Raw genomic sequence first — 14690 nt, 5'->3', positions numbered from 1 at the left:
GTCTTATCCTTAGGGTGCTTTTTTCCGTTCTTTTGTAATTTCAACTTTGCATATTGATTATCTGCTGCATGAGTATCTATTGCTTGAACTCTCATACAACTCACAGTCTCTTTTCTTCGCTCTCCTACAATATTACCATGATGGGTCGCGTCGCTTTTATATCTCTACGAGTCCTGCAGCTCGCCCTATCTATCGCGAGTATCGGCCTGAGCTCATATGGTACGTTCCCACAATAACTTGGGCTGAATGTGTGGGAAAGCTAACCATCTTCAAGTTGTCCACGATTACGACCGCAGAAGTCGAGGCTCAGCGCCTTCGCCATTTTCCTACCTCTTGACATCGTCCATCGTTTCCATCGTCTCCGTCGTCTACCTCACGATCGCTCCCCTGTTTGTCCCGCGCCTTTACCACCAATACGCTGCCGTTGTCGTAGAAGCCGTCAATGCCGCTCTCTACTTCGCCGGTTTCATCGCCATTGCTGTCTTTATTGGATCCCTCATCATGTGCGAAGGCACCGTCTGCTCGTGCGCCCGCGCCGACGCCGTTGTTGCTGCTGGCCAGTTCACAGCGTGGATCACGACAACAGCTTTCACAGCCAAAGAGCTGTTCCAAAGAACTTTCCAGGAACCCAAGAAGGACATCGACAGCCGAGAAATGGGACAAGCATGAATGAGCACGATGGGCGCCTGAAGAAAAGGCACAAATTATACATGCCCGAATGATGAAATAAATCTTGAGTATAGGAAAGGATAGGAATAGAGGAAGGCTTTTTTTATGACAGGCGTTTAGGCATATATTTTTTAGGAAAGGGATACTGGCAGTGCCTCTATCGATCAAGCGGCCTGGCCATGCTGTTAAAGGAGTATATCGACGTGGATACCCAACCTCCTGTCTGAGATGGGAGTATATTATATTATATACTGAGGGTAATTGAACACTCAGCGTTTTCTTAACTATCATTTAATAATCTGTCAGCTTGAATCATAGCTAGATCGAATTATTTGAAATCAAACCAGAAGAAAAGTTGAGCCGGACGGGCTTCTGGTTCATTCAACCTGTTGGTTATTTTTCGCCATTCTCTATGCGTACAGTACACGAGACGTGTAAAACAAACGAAGAGTCAAAAACCGGCAGGACTCGAGACCTGGTAGCATATCGGAATCGAAAGAGGAAGTGCCAATGTCGTACGAGAGCATGTCAGGTGAGATTCTAAATGAATAGCTGGGTCCTCGATCCAAGGCTCTTGAGTTTGTAGTCGGCGCCGGATGAACGGGCCGATCGGTAGCTCCTAAGGACGGGAGCTTTTCATGTTCCTCGGTATGGTTTTGGGTGTCTGTTCTTGTGCGACTGTACGGGAATTGCACCATTAGACCTAGGCGTTAAGTCATGATGGGTGGGGGCTATCATACAGATCTACTACCTATGTTCCAAGAAGAGCACAGGTCCATGGTTTTACAATTATTGAACTACTTGAGCTGTCATGTCCAAGTTCAGATCATCTGTAGGATAATTCTTACATGCAATACCTAAATAGGTAGTCAGCAGGTAAACAGTAAGCGGCCATAAACTCTCTTGTCATTTTTGTCTCGTTCCTGATCAGCCCCGCAAATCAAAAGCTTCTATCCTTCGTACAATTACTTGATGCCAACTCCAACAACGGCATTGCCTAATGAAAACATAAAAATTCCGACCGAGATGAAAATCTACAGGGAATAAACGGTTCTCGGTGGTTCTCGGATACTGCTCAATATTAAAGATTCAGTGCCAATGCAGCCATTCGAACAAAAGAGCGACGATCAAGCTTTAGGCGTTGGTAAGTGGAAATGGTCATGACAGCTCAACAGCGTGGGGAAGTGGAAATGGCGTGCTACGCGGGGTCTCTGGCTACCACAAGCCCATGCCTAAAAAGGGTTGGAATGTCCAGGGAGAGCTTGAAGAAGGGTCCAAGAGACTAAGATTACCTGTGGTATGGTTATGGTATGGTATGGTATCACTGTGAAGTAGCAAACTGGGCTGTAAACAGAGAGAGGAGGAGAATGGGCAAAGAGGTATAAAGAGGAAGGCATGGCCTGCCACAAACTTGCTCACTCCCTCCTTCCTCTTTCTTGAATATATAGACTGGTCATCTTAAACTTCATTACTTACTAATCCTTTTGTCGTCCTGTCTTCATCATGTCGGAGGAACTTAGCAAGAACTTTGAGACATTGCAGCTCCACGCGGGGTATGTTTGCCTCAGCTCCGATCACGGAGTATTGTTCAATACCTATTGAAGCTATCTACAAAGCAGTACAGCTGCAATTGAGCAATACAATGTCGGGTGCTACCCCATATGGATCACAATTGGACTAACTGAAGTCTCTTAGAGCTGAGATTGATCCCACCACTCGCTCTCGAGCTGTCCCAATCTACGCCACAACTGTATGTTTTGACAACACTCCCTCCAAGCTCAAATACATGAATCATTTACTAATAACACTTTCAGAGCTATGCCTTCAAGGACTCTGCCCATGGCGCCAGGCTCTTTGGTCTCAAGGAGTTTGGCAATATCTACAGCCGTATCATGAACGTCAGTCAACCAGCTCTAGGCAGGTCAATGCAATAACCTTGCTCTGACACCTTTCTAGCCCACAGTCGACGTCTTTGAAAAGAGAATAGCCGCTCTTGAAGGTGGTGTCGCCGCCCTCGCTGCCTCTTCCGGCCAGGCAGCCCAATTCCTCGCCATCAGCACCCTCGCTCAAGCCGGCGACAACATTGTTTCCACCTCTAACCTCTATGGTGGTACATACAATCAGTTCAAGGTCTTCTTCCCTCGCCTCGGCATCAAAACCAAGTTTGTCGACGGTGACAAGCCCGAGGATATCGCCGCTGCTATTGACGACAAGACAAAGGCTGTCTATGTCGAGAGTATCGGCAACCCCAAGTACAACATTCCTGACCTAGAGGCTATTTCCAAGGCTGCTCACGAGAAGGGCGTTCCTGTGATTGTAAGTCAATAAATGAGGTAGCCTGGCACACAGGATATTCTAATTGATGCATTATTAGGTTGACAACACATTCGGTGCTGGAGGTTACTTCATCCGTCCCATCGACCATGGCGCTGATATCGTTGTCCACTCTGCCACCAAATGGATCGGTGGCCACGGAACAACCATCGGAGGCGTCGTCGTCGACTCTGGAAAGTTTGACTGGGGCAAGAACGCCGCTCGTTTCCCTCAATTCCACGAGCCCTCAGAAGGCTACCATGGTCTCAAGTTTTACGAGACATTTGGCAACATCACTTTTATCATCCGCGCCCGCGTTGAGATTCTCCGTGATCTCGGTTCAGCCCTGAACCCCTTCGCTGCCCAGCAGTTGCTTTTGGGCATCGAAACTCTCAGCTTGCGAGCCGAGCGACATGCCCAGAACGCTCTGGCTCTGGCGCAGTACCTCGAGAAGAGTCCTTATGTCAGCTGGGTCTCCTACCCTGGTCTTGAGAGTCACCCGTACCACGAGACGGCTAAGAAGTACCTGAAGAGGGGTTTTGGTGGTGTTCTTAGCTTTGGTGTCAAGGGTGGTGGTGCTGGTAGCGAAGTCGTTGATGGTTTCAAGCTCATTTCTAACCTTGCTAATGTCGGCGATGCTAAGACATTGGCTATTCACCCCTGGAGCACCACTCACGAGCAGCTCTCCGATGAGGAGAAGCGAAGCTCTGGTGTTACTGAGGTATGTTTTCTGATCACTAATCCGCATGCATCTAGCTAACAGTGAGCAGGATCTTATTCGAATCTCTGTTGGTATCGAGCACATTGACGACATCATTGCCGACTTTGATCAATCCTTCAAGGTTGCTTCAGATGCTACCACCAAGGGTGAGAAGAAGGAGATTCCCCTTGGTGATAAGGAAGCCGAGGCTCCCCTTGCCCCTTAAAGAGAATTAGTATACATGGAGGAGTGGTTAAGAAATGGTTTTGATGAAATACCCAGTTAGGCTTTGAGAAATAAGAAATGATGATTATTCCACCAGCTAATCTTGTGAAGATATTTTCAGACGTATCAAGTCACATTTAGTTTCCACTTGGCTCACTTTGACCGCTGTGGTACACTCTTTACTCGCTCATACATAATTGTTGGCATCTCAGAGTAAGATGGGTGATGTGAGTCACTTTAACGATTTATAGGATCTGCACTCGCACGACCGTCAATTTTCATTTGTTCTAACAATACTTGGCTGTCAGAGTTCTATAAGTACAGTTTGGAAAGAATACTGAAAAGGATAAGAACCACTTGGTTCTTCCAGGTCTCAGCGCTATGGGATGTATCAAGCATTCTGCACACCTAACCCAAGTAGGTAGGGATGCATGAACAATCTCGGCACTATCATCATTAACCTTCATTCTGAGCGGTCACCAGTGTTATCAGAACGGCCAAGGGTTGAAAGCAACAAGAATTTCAGCGACGGGGCACTTCATGAATAATTGCTGCTTCGTTTGCCTCGGCGGTCGATAACAGCTATTCCCCCAGAATCTCACTCGCTCCCCTAGATGGCAAACTTGAAGAGGAATAACTGTGATTCCTCTCCATCCAAAGGATAAAAGCCAGACCGCTCACGTCAAGATCCGAAGATCTCCAGTCCGACTTTTCAAGAGATAGTGACCTCTTTGATGGATCCTACTTTGCTGCGAGCACAAAAAGCAGAACCACTATATCCGATGGTAAAAAGAATAATATCTTTACAGTGAGACAATTAGAAAGGAAGAAAATTTTCTACCCTTTATATGGATATATAAAGAAATTCTAAACTAATACGTTATTTAAATTTTTCTAAAAATTTGCATCACCTGTGAGTCAAAATTTCTTGTGTTGGTGACCATAACATCCTATTCTGCCCTAGACACTAGACAGTAACTTCAGTTATATGAAGTCTTGCAAATAACTCCATTGTTGATCAAACTCTTGATATGTTTTTAATGAACATGTCGCAGTTGATGCATATATAGTTAGCTGAGAAGGAAGTGTAGCTGCTCATAATTGGGATGTTTACAGTTGCTGGCAATCCCAGCTATACGCACTTAACAGATGGCACAGAGCGTAACACACATCTATGGTCAAACTCTGTGAAAGCATTTAAATAGCAGTACTTGCGTAAGTGCCATTTGATAAATCGTAACTATACATCAATTGTATGTTTCAAGCGCCATGCAAGCTCGATCAGTCTCTTGAATATAAACATAACGGCAACCCGTGCGTCATCCTTGGTATGATATTGAGAGAAAGTAGTTTTTAGGTCGATACACAAGTATGCATGTGAATTTCTGCGTGATGAGATACGTTTGACTAGACCACGCAACACTCGGCCTGGTTATATCAAGGTTAACGAGCCATGATAGGCGTAGCTCATCCACCATTGGGTTACCATTATAGTCACTTACACATATGGCAACAACAGGATGTTACTCTTACGAAAGATATATCCGAAGAAACGTTCCGAAAACAAACAATATCGTTCATTTCGACACATTCTTCCAGACTCTAGTTTTCACACGCCTAAATACGTTGCTATGTCAATCAACGAGAACTTGAAGGCCAATATTTTCGACGAGTACCATGGAACAGACAAGGGTACAGGGTAGGCAATAAAGTCCAGTTTGAGGTTCAACCGCCCTACTCCGTATAGCTTTTCAGGTTTGGTTTGTCATCCAGGTGGCTGGTTGAATAAGAGGTACGGGTAGCCGTTTTTGTGTACTAACAAAGGATGGATGTAAGTTGACGGTGGTTGGTGGAACACAACAAGGCGGGGGATCAGCATCAGAGCGGCCGACCCTGGTGTTAGTGACACAAACCTAAAGCCACTTGAAGCAGAACTCATAAGAATAAGAAAAAGAGCGTTCAGTATTAATCAATTATAAAGCAGAGAGACTCATAAGAATATACTAGTTGATGTAATGAGAAATCGAAGATTGCAAAATAATACGATAGCTTCTGATAGCACGACTGAAGCAGTGCAGCATAGTAACAAAGCTTAGCTAACCACCATGGAATAGCTGCATGTGTATGTACATGGCTTGGTAATGGTCCAGTCAGCTCTACTATCCATTTTCATCCAAGACAAGAGAGGCTTAAAAAAAGCTTAATAGGACCTGAGCCTCCACCCCAACTTCATTTCTACTCCTCCCCTCAAACAGCAACAAGCACAAGATGAATTGCAACGAGCTTCAAGAACACGCTAGAGCAGATTGCTTCCTTGTCAAGAAACCAAGGGCGCTGCAATGGTTCTACAAGGGAGAGCTCCAAAAGGAAAAGGAAGAGGAGCGCCAGGCAGGGCGGTTTGAGCTCTTCCTTGACCTTCTATGTAAGAAGACCCCCTCTTTGTTTCGGGTGAATTGGTGTTAACTTATGATACAAGATGTTGCTATTGTCGCAAACTTTAGCGACGAGCTCGCTGAACATCCCGATGGAGCTCATTTGGCAAAGTACATACTTATCTTTGCGCCGGCTTGGCATATCTGGGCTGATCTTCGCGAGATTATGAACTCGTACTACACCGATGATATCCTACAGCGCCTGGTCATTCTTTGGGTCATGGCCCTTCTTGTACTGTATGCTAACAATGCCAACGACGCGGATGTGGACATTGCAGCGATGCGCACGACTGTTGGAGCGTATCTTGTTGCGCGCTTCACTACGCTCACTGTCTTCCTCGTCACCTCGTTCGCAGCGTATCAGCATCGTGCTCAAGCTCGAATTATGGCTGGTTTCATGTTTATCGGTTTGATCATCACCATCCCCCTCTTCTTGGAGGATATCAGTATCCGCGCAAAATCCGCCATTGTCGCTGTGGGAATATTCTACCAGGAAGCAACATGGGCGCTTACTTTGAGCCCCTGGATCAAGGGAAAGCTGAATTTGACCTACAGCACGGCCGTGGATATTGCGCACGAGATTGACCGCATGGGTGCATTCTTCATCATCATCCTTGGTGAATTCGTGTACAGCATCATTGTTGGAAACAAGACGGGCATCGGCTTGACTTCTGGCTATGCCAAGGCTGTCTGCACACTGATAATAGCGTTTGTGCTTAACTGGATCTACTCGAGCGGCGACGGCAGCGTACAAGCCGTACATCCAATCCGGCGATCAGCTTGGACAGCCTTTGGCTTTTTCCTCCTGCACCTCCCACTCGCAGCGTCGTTCCTAATCGGAGGACACGTCGCAGCAGCAAGCACCGCGATAGAGGAGTTCGAAGACGGACAGCGCTGGCTTGTCGGCGGAGGTCTTGGAGTCGGCATGTTCTGCCTTTGGGTGTATGGGATGCTGTACCGAGTAGATGGCGAGTGCGCGCTTCTCATGGGCCAGACTCTGCGGATTGGTATGAGGTTGGTCATTGCCATCGTTCTCATCATAATACCCGAGTCGCATAATCATCTCAATGCCGAGGATTTCATGTTTGTCGTCATGGGTTTGTTTGCGTTTCTCTTGATATGGGAGACTTTGGGAGGTTTGTCCAAGACATCAAAGCTTTTTGAGCCTTGGACGGATAGGCACCCGCCCCCAGAGGAGGATGACAGAGAAGGCTTGGCTGGTTAGCAGGTTGGTGTAATTATGTTAGCGACACCTTGTATGAGTGGAAGCATTGGAATAGACTCGAATGGCACCGCCACATCGATCATCGCCCCAGAAGCGCGTCATGCGTGGCGCATGCTGTTAATGTCCATGTCCATGTCGCTCTCGCTGTCCACGGATCTCCGTTTCCGAAGTTGGTTGTGATAATTTGTAATTTTGTATCGCAAGAATGAGACGAGATGCAGCCAACTAAAGAATGTTTGTCCCTACGCCGCTCTCTGAAACCCATCCGAACTGCGACTGCGACTGCGACTGCAAGCTAGTCCAGGATTAGCAGTGCATGTGCGGACAAGAAGCTTCAACCATTGACCTGCAGCTTTGGACTGGTCCAAATAACCCCGGACAATCTTGGCGCATGTCACTCTCTGTCTCTATGATTCGTTCTGTTATTGAAGAGAAGGAGTTTGGTCTTGGATGATTCCCGCCAACGTCAAAGAAACGGTTGAACTCTACAAGTCAAAGATTGGTTAACAAGGTGAACAGAAAAGAGGAGGACATACTGCTGTCTTAGCAAAAGTTGTTAGTTAAAGTGTCACCTACCTGTCTCTAAAAAAGGTGGCTGTGCTATCTACAATGACAGCTTCTGCACCAATGGCGTCACCTGCGCTTCGCTTTCGAGAGGGGCTACCAGGGTTTTAATTGCCCCTCCAGCTCCAGATCCGAAGGTCGTCACGTCCGCGGGTGGCGTGAACCGTGAGTGACGAAGACCGAAAGGAAACTGCGAAACACTCAAGGTCACAAGTGGCAGGTGCCGGATTGTCAGGGACCCAAAGCAGGTCGTACACTTAAATAGCCTGACCATCCTTAAAAGATACCTAGCAGCCTTTATTCCAACCTTATTAACTCTTGACTCCTTGTTGAATCGCATTTCCCCTCTTTACTCTTAGTATACCTTAGTACTTATACCCACCTACTACATCATCAACTACCAACTTTTGATACCTTGTCCTACCACAAACATCTCACACAATACTATCGTCGCATTGCAGAAACGACTTCCCTCATCGTCGCATACACCTTCAAACCCTACTTCCATGGCAGATTTCGCTCCCCCAACTGGCCCGCCTCCTCCCAAGGCCCCCGAGGTCCCTGCCGGATGGGCCGTGCGATGGAACGACCAGTACAAGGAATGGTAAGAGCGCACGCATTTTCTACAATCGCATCTTTTTCGCTAACATTTGCGCCCCAGGTTCTATGTCAACGTATACACGAAACAATCCCAATGGGAGAAGCCCACTGCTCCCGTCTTCCCCAGTGATGACGGTGCGCCCGCCGGTCCTCCTCCCGGATACGAGCCAGGCAACACGCCTATAGTCACAGATACCAAGAAGAATCCCTACGAGGATGTCACAGCTAATGCCGGTGGTTCATCCCAAGATGAAGACGCCAAGTTGGCTGCTCGGCTCCAGGCCGAAGAAGATGCGCGCGCGCGCAGTGGCCCTGGTGGTCCAGACGTTCCCGCAGGATATGGCGGCTCAAATAACCCATTTCCCCAGAGCAACAGTCCTTACCCTCAACAGCAACAAGGCGGCAGCAACTACCCCTCAGAACTACCCCCTAGAGATCGGGGTGCTAAGAGTGGTGGTTTCCTAGGAAAGCTGATCGGCAAGGGAAAACAAATGGCCGACAAACGCCAACAACAACAACAAGGCCAAGGCGGATACGGCAGTGGCTACCCTCAGCAGCAGCACTATCCCCAGCAGTCTCAAGGTGGCTACCCCGGACAAGGTCCCCCTATGGGCTACAGTGCTCAACCTCATTATGGCGGCGGTGGTTACGGCGCACCGGGCGGCTATGGTGGATACGGAGGCGGCCCCGGCTATGGCCAACCTGGCGGCGGTTTCGGCGGTGGTGGTATGGGAGGTGGCCGTAAACCGGGAGGTGGAGGCATGGGCATGGCAGGAGGCGCTGCTCTTGGTGCCGGTGCCGGTCTGCTCGGTGGTGCCATGCTCATGAACTCATTCGATAACGATGAGCAAGATGCCTATCAAGACGGTTTCGGTAAGTTTCTGAACCAAAATCCGTGTTTGCCCAGAGTGGTGTACTAATTGTTTATACAGAGGACGGTGCTGATTTCGACGACGGCGGCGACTAAACACCAAATCGCGCTGTACACGTTTGATCGAGTAGTATGCTTGGTATGGTGCTCGAATGGAATCGGTTTGCTACGCTTTATGACTTTTGGAATGACAAGGAATTGGGTATCGGATAAATAAGCGTACCACTACGTTGAGCCGTCTGCCAGATCTCGGCCAGAATCTTAGACTGGAGTCTAAGAATCAAATCAATCAAATAATGATATCCATCTAACTGCATATGCTGCCATTTCTTATGATATTGCCTCTCTATTGCCCACCAATATGTCCTACAACTAAATATTCACCTTTTGCCACTATTATATACTTATCCAGCTGCGTAGGATTTACCGTCTCACGCCCTGGTTCTTATTATTTCCGCCATTGTTGGATGCCGCCGGGCTGCCGCCATCCTTGGGTTTGGAACCAGCAAGGTACGCAGCCATGTCGAAGTTGGTAAGAGGGTTGTCACCAGAAGCTTGGCCGCTCATAACACCGCTCAAAGCGCTGTTCTTTTGCTGCTCTTCGAACTCGGCGCGCAATTCGGGGTCCACTGTAGCTCTTGTTAGGATAAATCGAATGGAGAAAGGGGACGGGAAGACAAACTGCTGTCCATGAGCTTGGGCATGCCAACCATGAGACCCAGACTGACAACAGCCATGAGAATCATAGGGTTCTTGAGGATGGAAAGAACGGAAACTGGAATCATGTCAGTATTGCCTTGGAATCAACCGTTCATCTCGTAGTAATGGAGACTTACATTGAGGCCTCTCCATAAAGTAATTCTTTCCTCCAATAGCTCGAACCTCGAACCCCCTTCCCTTGCTCCCCTCCTTCACAGGCACAACCTCTCCCTTATTGTTCCAGTCATTTCCTCTAAAGGTCTCCCACGCACGCACAATGCCTTCCTCGCCACCCTCCTCAAGCTGCACATCGATTCTCACCGGGTGGAACGCGTCCGTTGGGCAATGTATGTCAGCGAGGTACGATCCAGGCGTGACGTTGTGGAAGACAAAGGTATTGGCGGCGGACAGAGGAGCCGAGATGTGAATACCAGCTGAAGAGAGCGTGGCATGCGTCGAGGCAGGAAGAGTGAAGGGGTTGGGCTTTGCGGGGAGGTAGAGCGTAAGAGAGTCGGAGGCGAGAGCGGTGGGGAGGGCGAGAAGCGCGGCCAAGAGGGCGCTTGTCTCGAAAGTTGCGAAGCGCATATTGGTGAATTGGCGATGGGACTGTGGAGGCCGAGAGAGAGGGGTTGAGGCAAGGATGATGGTGATGATGGAGGTTGATATTGGCAAGTTGTGACGTTTCTGGTGTTGAGCTGTAGAGACCAAGTGGGCCAATCAGATATGCTTAAGCTGCGGGTGTGGCTTGGAGCTGATGCAGCCACAGTTAACATCAACCATTTTCATGTCGAGTACAGTATTAGTAGACAGAAACCTTCAATTTAACTACCTCTACCGTTAGATGCGTCAGTCTTTCTTATGGGGCAATGAATTTAGAACTTTGTCTCCAAAAGTCAATTTGCAAAATGTATTCATGGCTATCAAAGCATCTTTCATCTCGGCTAGACATCCTTACGTGTCTCGTCCCAGAACAGATGTGAGACATGCCAACATAAGGGGCTTGTTAACTGTCACCATTAGGAGAAGCATTCAAAAGAAATGGTCACCAAAAATTAAACCCTCGATATGACATGAAAAGAGTGGCATAGACGCTCATCTAAATTACGCTCTTCTAAAAACTATTTATTTGGGTATCGAGTTCATCAAAGACGCATGAGTCCACTCCTTCGTTTCCCGTGATATGAATCAGACATTTCAGTTCATCCGGCGTCACAGATCGTATAACAAACACTTTTTTGGTTTCATCAGCAGCATTATCCCAATTCAAAATCCCCCGCTTAAGCCTCGGCAGAGCCGTTGGTGGTGGCACTCTTCTCCTTGAGCTCCTTGACCTCGGCCTCGAGAGCCGTGACCTTCTCAAGGGCCTCCTTCTTCTCACCCTGGATGGCCTTGACCTTCTCGAGGGCACTGCTAAAGGCAGTCTTTGCTGTCTCAGCCTTCTTCTCGGCATCGGTCTTCTCCAACTCCAGAGCAGCGGCCTTCTCTTCGGCGGCCTTCTTCTCAGCCTCCAGAGACTCGACCTTTTGGGCGGCCTCCTCAGCCTTGGCAAACTTCTCCTTGAGCTCGTTGAGTTCGTCCTCGAGAGACTTTGTCTTGTCGGCAGACTCCTTCTTCTCAGCTTCAGTAGCAGCCTGAGCTTCCTCAAGCTGCTTCTTCAGCTCAGCCTCAGAGTCTTGAGCCTTCTTGGCGTCAGACTCGAGAGCAGCAACCTTGGCCTCGGCCTCCTCAGCCTTAGTAGCATCAGCCTCAAGGCTCTTGATCTTAGCCTCAGCTTCCTCGACCTTGGCCTTGAGCTCGGCCTCAGAATCCTGAGCCTTCTTGGCGTCAGCCTCAAGGGCGGCAACCTTGGCCTCGGCCTCGTCGGCCTTGGCCTTCAGCTCTGACTCGGACTCCTTAGCCTGTGCGGCCTCAGACTCGAGGTTCTTCACCTTGTCCTCTGCCTCCTGAAGCTTGGTGGTAAGGCCAGACTCGGACTCCTTTGAGTTCGCAGCGTTGGATTCAAGATCGGCAATCTTGGACTCGAGTTCCTTCTTCTCCTATGTGAGTGTTAGTGCATGAGCAAGTATTGAATGGTGTTATTGACTTACCGTTTGGGAAGCGTTAAGATCCTCTTCAGCCTTGGCGGCCTTGGACTGAGCCTCCTCGATCTGGTTCTCGAGGTCGGCGAGCTTTGTTGACTTCTCGTTGAGCTCCTTCTCAATGGACTCGCGCTCCTCAGTGGCGGCCTTGAGCTTAGCCTCGGTCTCCTCCTGCTTCTGCTGAGATGTCTCGTGGTCGCCAGTGACAGTCTTAAGCTTCTCAGCCTGCTCGTCACGCTCCTTCTTGAGAGCCTCATGCTCGTCGGCAGTGGACTTGAGCTTAGCCTCAAGGTCGGCAGCTTCCTTCTTGACCTGCTCGAGCTCAGCGGAAGAGTCACCCTGAGCCTTGGTCAAGGCGGTGGTGTGCTCCTCGGCAAGCTTCTTCTGGGCCTCCTCGGAAGCAGCAAGGTCCTTCTTGGCAGCCTCGAGGTCCTGGGTCAGACCATCATGGGTTGTCTGAAGAGAGCCGTGCTTCTCCTTCCACTCGGCAGCATCGTTCTGGGCAGCCACGAGCTCGGAAGAGGTGTCGCTCTTGAGAGACACGTTGGTCTTCTCGAGGTCGGCGACCTTCTCCTTAAGCTCGGCAAGCTCGTTCTCAAGAGACTTGTTGGTCTCCTCAAGAGCGGCGTACTTGTTCTGGAGATCAGACAGTTCGGCCAGCTGCTTCTTGAGCTCAGATAACTCGTTCTCAGAGTCGGCCTTGTGCTTGTTGTGTGTTTCTTGGAGGGTGTTGGTCTTCTCCTCGGCCTCGGCGAGGTCCTTCTTGGCAGTGGCGATCTGGGAGTCGGACTGTTCCTTGACACTGTCGAGAGTCTGTTGGAGGGCGGCGTACTTCTCCTCTGAACCGGCCAAAGCCTTCTTCTGCTCGTCAAGGGCAGTGGCGGCGGCCTTGAGTTCGGACTCAAGCTTGTCGTGGCTGGATTGTAGGGTTGTGAACTTGTCCTCTGATCCGGTCAGAGCCTGCTTGCCCTCGTCGGCAGCGCTGGAAGCGGCAGCGAGCTCTTCCTCAAGTGTACTGTGGGCCTTGGTAAGAGCCTGGTGCTTCTGCTCAGCCTCAGAAATCTGGGTCTTGAGGGTGTCGATTTCCTTGGTGAGAGCAGCCTCGAGGGCCTCGCGGGCCTCCTTGGCCTCAACAAGCTCAGCCTTGAGGGTGGCGAGCTCGTCGGCAATGGATTGCCTCTCCTGCTCGAGACCCTGGAGCTTCTCCTCGGTGGCAGTGAGAGAGGACTTGGCATCCTCAAGCTCCTTGGCCTTCTGCTCAGCGGCCTCCTTGGTGGAGCGGAGCTCCTCGGAGGTTGAGTCACCTCCCTTCTTCAGCTCATCCTGGAGGATGGCAATTCGGGCATGGGTCTCGTCGAGAGCGAGAGAGGACTGGGCCTCGAGCTCCTTGATCTTTTCCCTCAAGTCCTCAGCATCCTTGGAAACTGTTGTGCACTCCTTCTCTTTCTTGGAAAGGTCTTCCTCGAGGACTGCGATGGTTTCTTCTCTGTCGGCAAGTTGCTTCTCGAGAGCTTGTCGTGCCGCGATGGGGTCTTCACCGCTAGAACTAGAGAATGCAGAGACAACGCCGCCCATATCGAATCAGTAATGGGGTATGTGGGGTGTTTGGAGAGGGGAATTGAGAAGAGGGGGAGAAGAGAGAGAAAAGGAAAGTAGTCGTGTAGTTTGAGGGAATCTCAAGACTTTTTTTCTAGAAAAAAGAGACAAGAGGTAGGATCAAGTTGGGTCCGGGTTGCAGATGTCGTTGTTCAAGTATGAAATGGATCGAGCTTGGAGGAATAGGTAGGAGCAGGAGCAGGTGCAGGAAGCATGTGCAGTAGCGGCAGCGGCTACGGAGACGAGTGATGGAGACAAAAAAAAATCGTATCAGGCCCCAGACCCACGGGATGCCGTCCATACCTACCAAAATCAGAACTCGACCCAATCTAACCAACCAATATTGTAGCAGGCAAGGCTCTGATGGATGGTCTAGTAAGTACTATGTAATTTTCTTCCCCGTCCCTCCCGTTCGCTCTTCAGGCCGTCACTACGGTGATAAAATGAATGGCTGGGCCGTGCCGTATCATACATAGGTAGGTAGTCACTGAGCATGGCGAACTCTATGTCTGATTCATTCACTCAGGTAAACTGTACATCTACCTACCATCTGTCTATCTCAGTACGTAGGTACCTGTCTACTTGATGCCAAGGTAGACTACAATTTGACGGCCTTACCGCACTTTAGTATGGGATCTTTCGGGTCTGAATTGCTGTTGTTGTCCAATATCAAAGCAGCTTTTTGTCGTTTGGTGGGGTGGTTTGTGAACGACATATC

The 14690-nt window shown here is 49.3% G+C and overlaps 7 protein-coding genes across 7 annotated transcripts, besides 1 other annotated feature; 4 read left to right on the top strand and 3 right to left on the bottom strand.

Moving 5' to 3' along the window:
• Positions 1 to 140: 140 nt before the first annotated feature.
• On the top strand, positions 141 to 669 carry FPSE_08536 (uncharacterized protein; the record flags this gene model as incomplete). Its single annotated transcript, XM_009261654.1, has 2 exons — positions 141 to 219; positions 275 to 669. The coding sequence occupies 2 exons, from the start codon at positions 141 to 143 to the stop codon at positions 667 to 669; spliced, it is 474 nt and encodes a 157-aa protein (XP_009259929.1).
• A 410-nt stretch (positions 670 to 1079) lies between these two features.
• Positions 1080 to 1448, bottom strand: FPSE_08537 (uncharacterized protein; the record flags this gene model as incomplete). Its single annotated transcript, XM_009261655.1, has 2 exons — positions 1080 to 1372; positions 1421 to 1448. 2 exons carry the CDS (start codon positions 1446 to 1448, stop codon positions 1080 to 1082), a joined length of 321 nt encoding a protein of 106 aa, XP_009259930.1.
• Positions 1449 to 1964: 516 nt separating this feature from the next.
• Positions 1965 to 1991: a microsatellite.
• A 181-nt stretch (positions 1992 to 2172) lies between these two features.
• On the top strand, positions 2173 to 3908 carry FPSE_08538 (uncharacterized protein; the record flags this gene model as incomplete). Its single annotated transcript, XM_009261656.1, has 6 exons — positions 2173 to 2222; positions 2365 to 2419; positions 2484 to 2567; positions 2626 to 2985; positions 3044 to 3703; positions 3753 to 3908. 6 exons carry the CDS (start codon positions 2173 to 2175, stop codon positions 3906 to 3908), a joined length of 1365 nt encoding a protein of 454 aa, XP_009259931.1.
• Positions 3909 to 6175: 2267 nt separating this feature from the next.
• On the top strand, positions 6176 to 7564 carry FPSE_08539 (uncharacterized protein; the record flags this gene model as incomplete). The annotated part of the gene is made up of 2 exons (XM_009261657.1): positions 6176 to 6329; positions 6384 to 7564. The coding sequence occupies 2 exons, from the start codon at positions 6176 to 6178 to the stop codon at positions 7562 to 7564; spliced, it is 1335 nt and encodes a 444-aa protein (XP_009259932.1).
• A 1070-nt stretch (positions 7565 to 8634) lies between these two features.
• Positions 8635 to 9695, top strand: FPSE_08540 (uncharacterized protein; the record flags this gene model as incomplete). Its single annotated transcript, XM_009261658.1, has 3 exons — positions 8635 to 8732; positions 8790 to 9601; positions 9661 to 9695. 3 exons carry the CDS (start codon positions 8635 to 8637, stop codon positions 9693 to 9695), a joined length of 945 nt encoding a protein of 314 aa, XP_009259933.1.
• Positions 9696 to 10022: 327 nt separating this feature from the next.
• Positions 10023 to 10883, bottom strand: FPSE_08541 (uncharacterized protein; the record flags this gene model as incomplete). Its single annotated transcript, XM_009261659.1, has 3 exons — positions 10023 to 10228; positions 10282 to 10374; positions 10436 to 10883. 3 exons carry the CDS (start codon positions 10881 to 10883, stop codon positions 10023 to 10025), a joined length of 747 nt encoding a protein of 248 aa, XP_009259934.1.
• Positions 10884 to 11575: 692 nt separating this feature from the next.
• On the bottom strand, positions 11576 to 13951 carry FPSE_08542 (uncharacterized protein; the record flags this gene model as incomplete). Its single annotated transcript, XM_009261660.1, has 2 exons — positions 11576 to 12334; positions 12386 to 13951. The coding sequence occupies 2 exons, from the start codon at positions 13949 to 13951 to the stop codon at positions 11576 to 11578; spliced, it is 2325 nt and encodes a 774-aa protein (XP_009259935.1).
• Between the last annotated feature and the right edge of the window lie 739 nt (positions 13952 to 14690).

This window comes from Fusarium pseudograminearum, chromosome 1, assembly GCF_000303195.2.
Source record: "Fusarium pseudograminearum CS3096 chromosome 1, whole genome shotgun sequence".
NCBI classification, from domain to species: Eukaryota; Fungi; Ascomycota; class Sordariomycetes; order Hypocreales; family Nectriaceae; genus Fusarium; species Fusarium pseudograminearum.
This window is presented reverse-complemented; position numbering and strand designations above follow the sequence as displayed.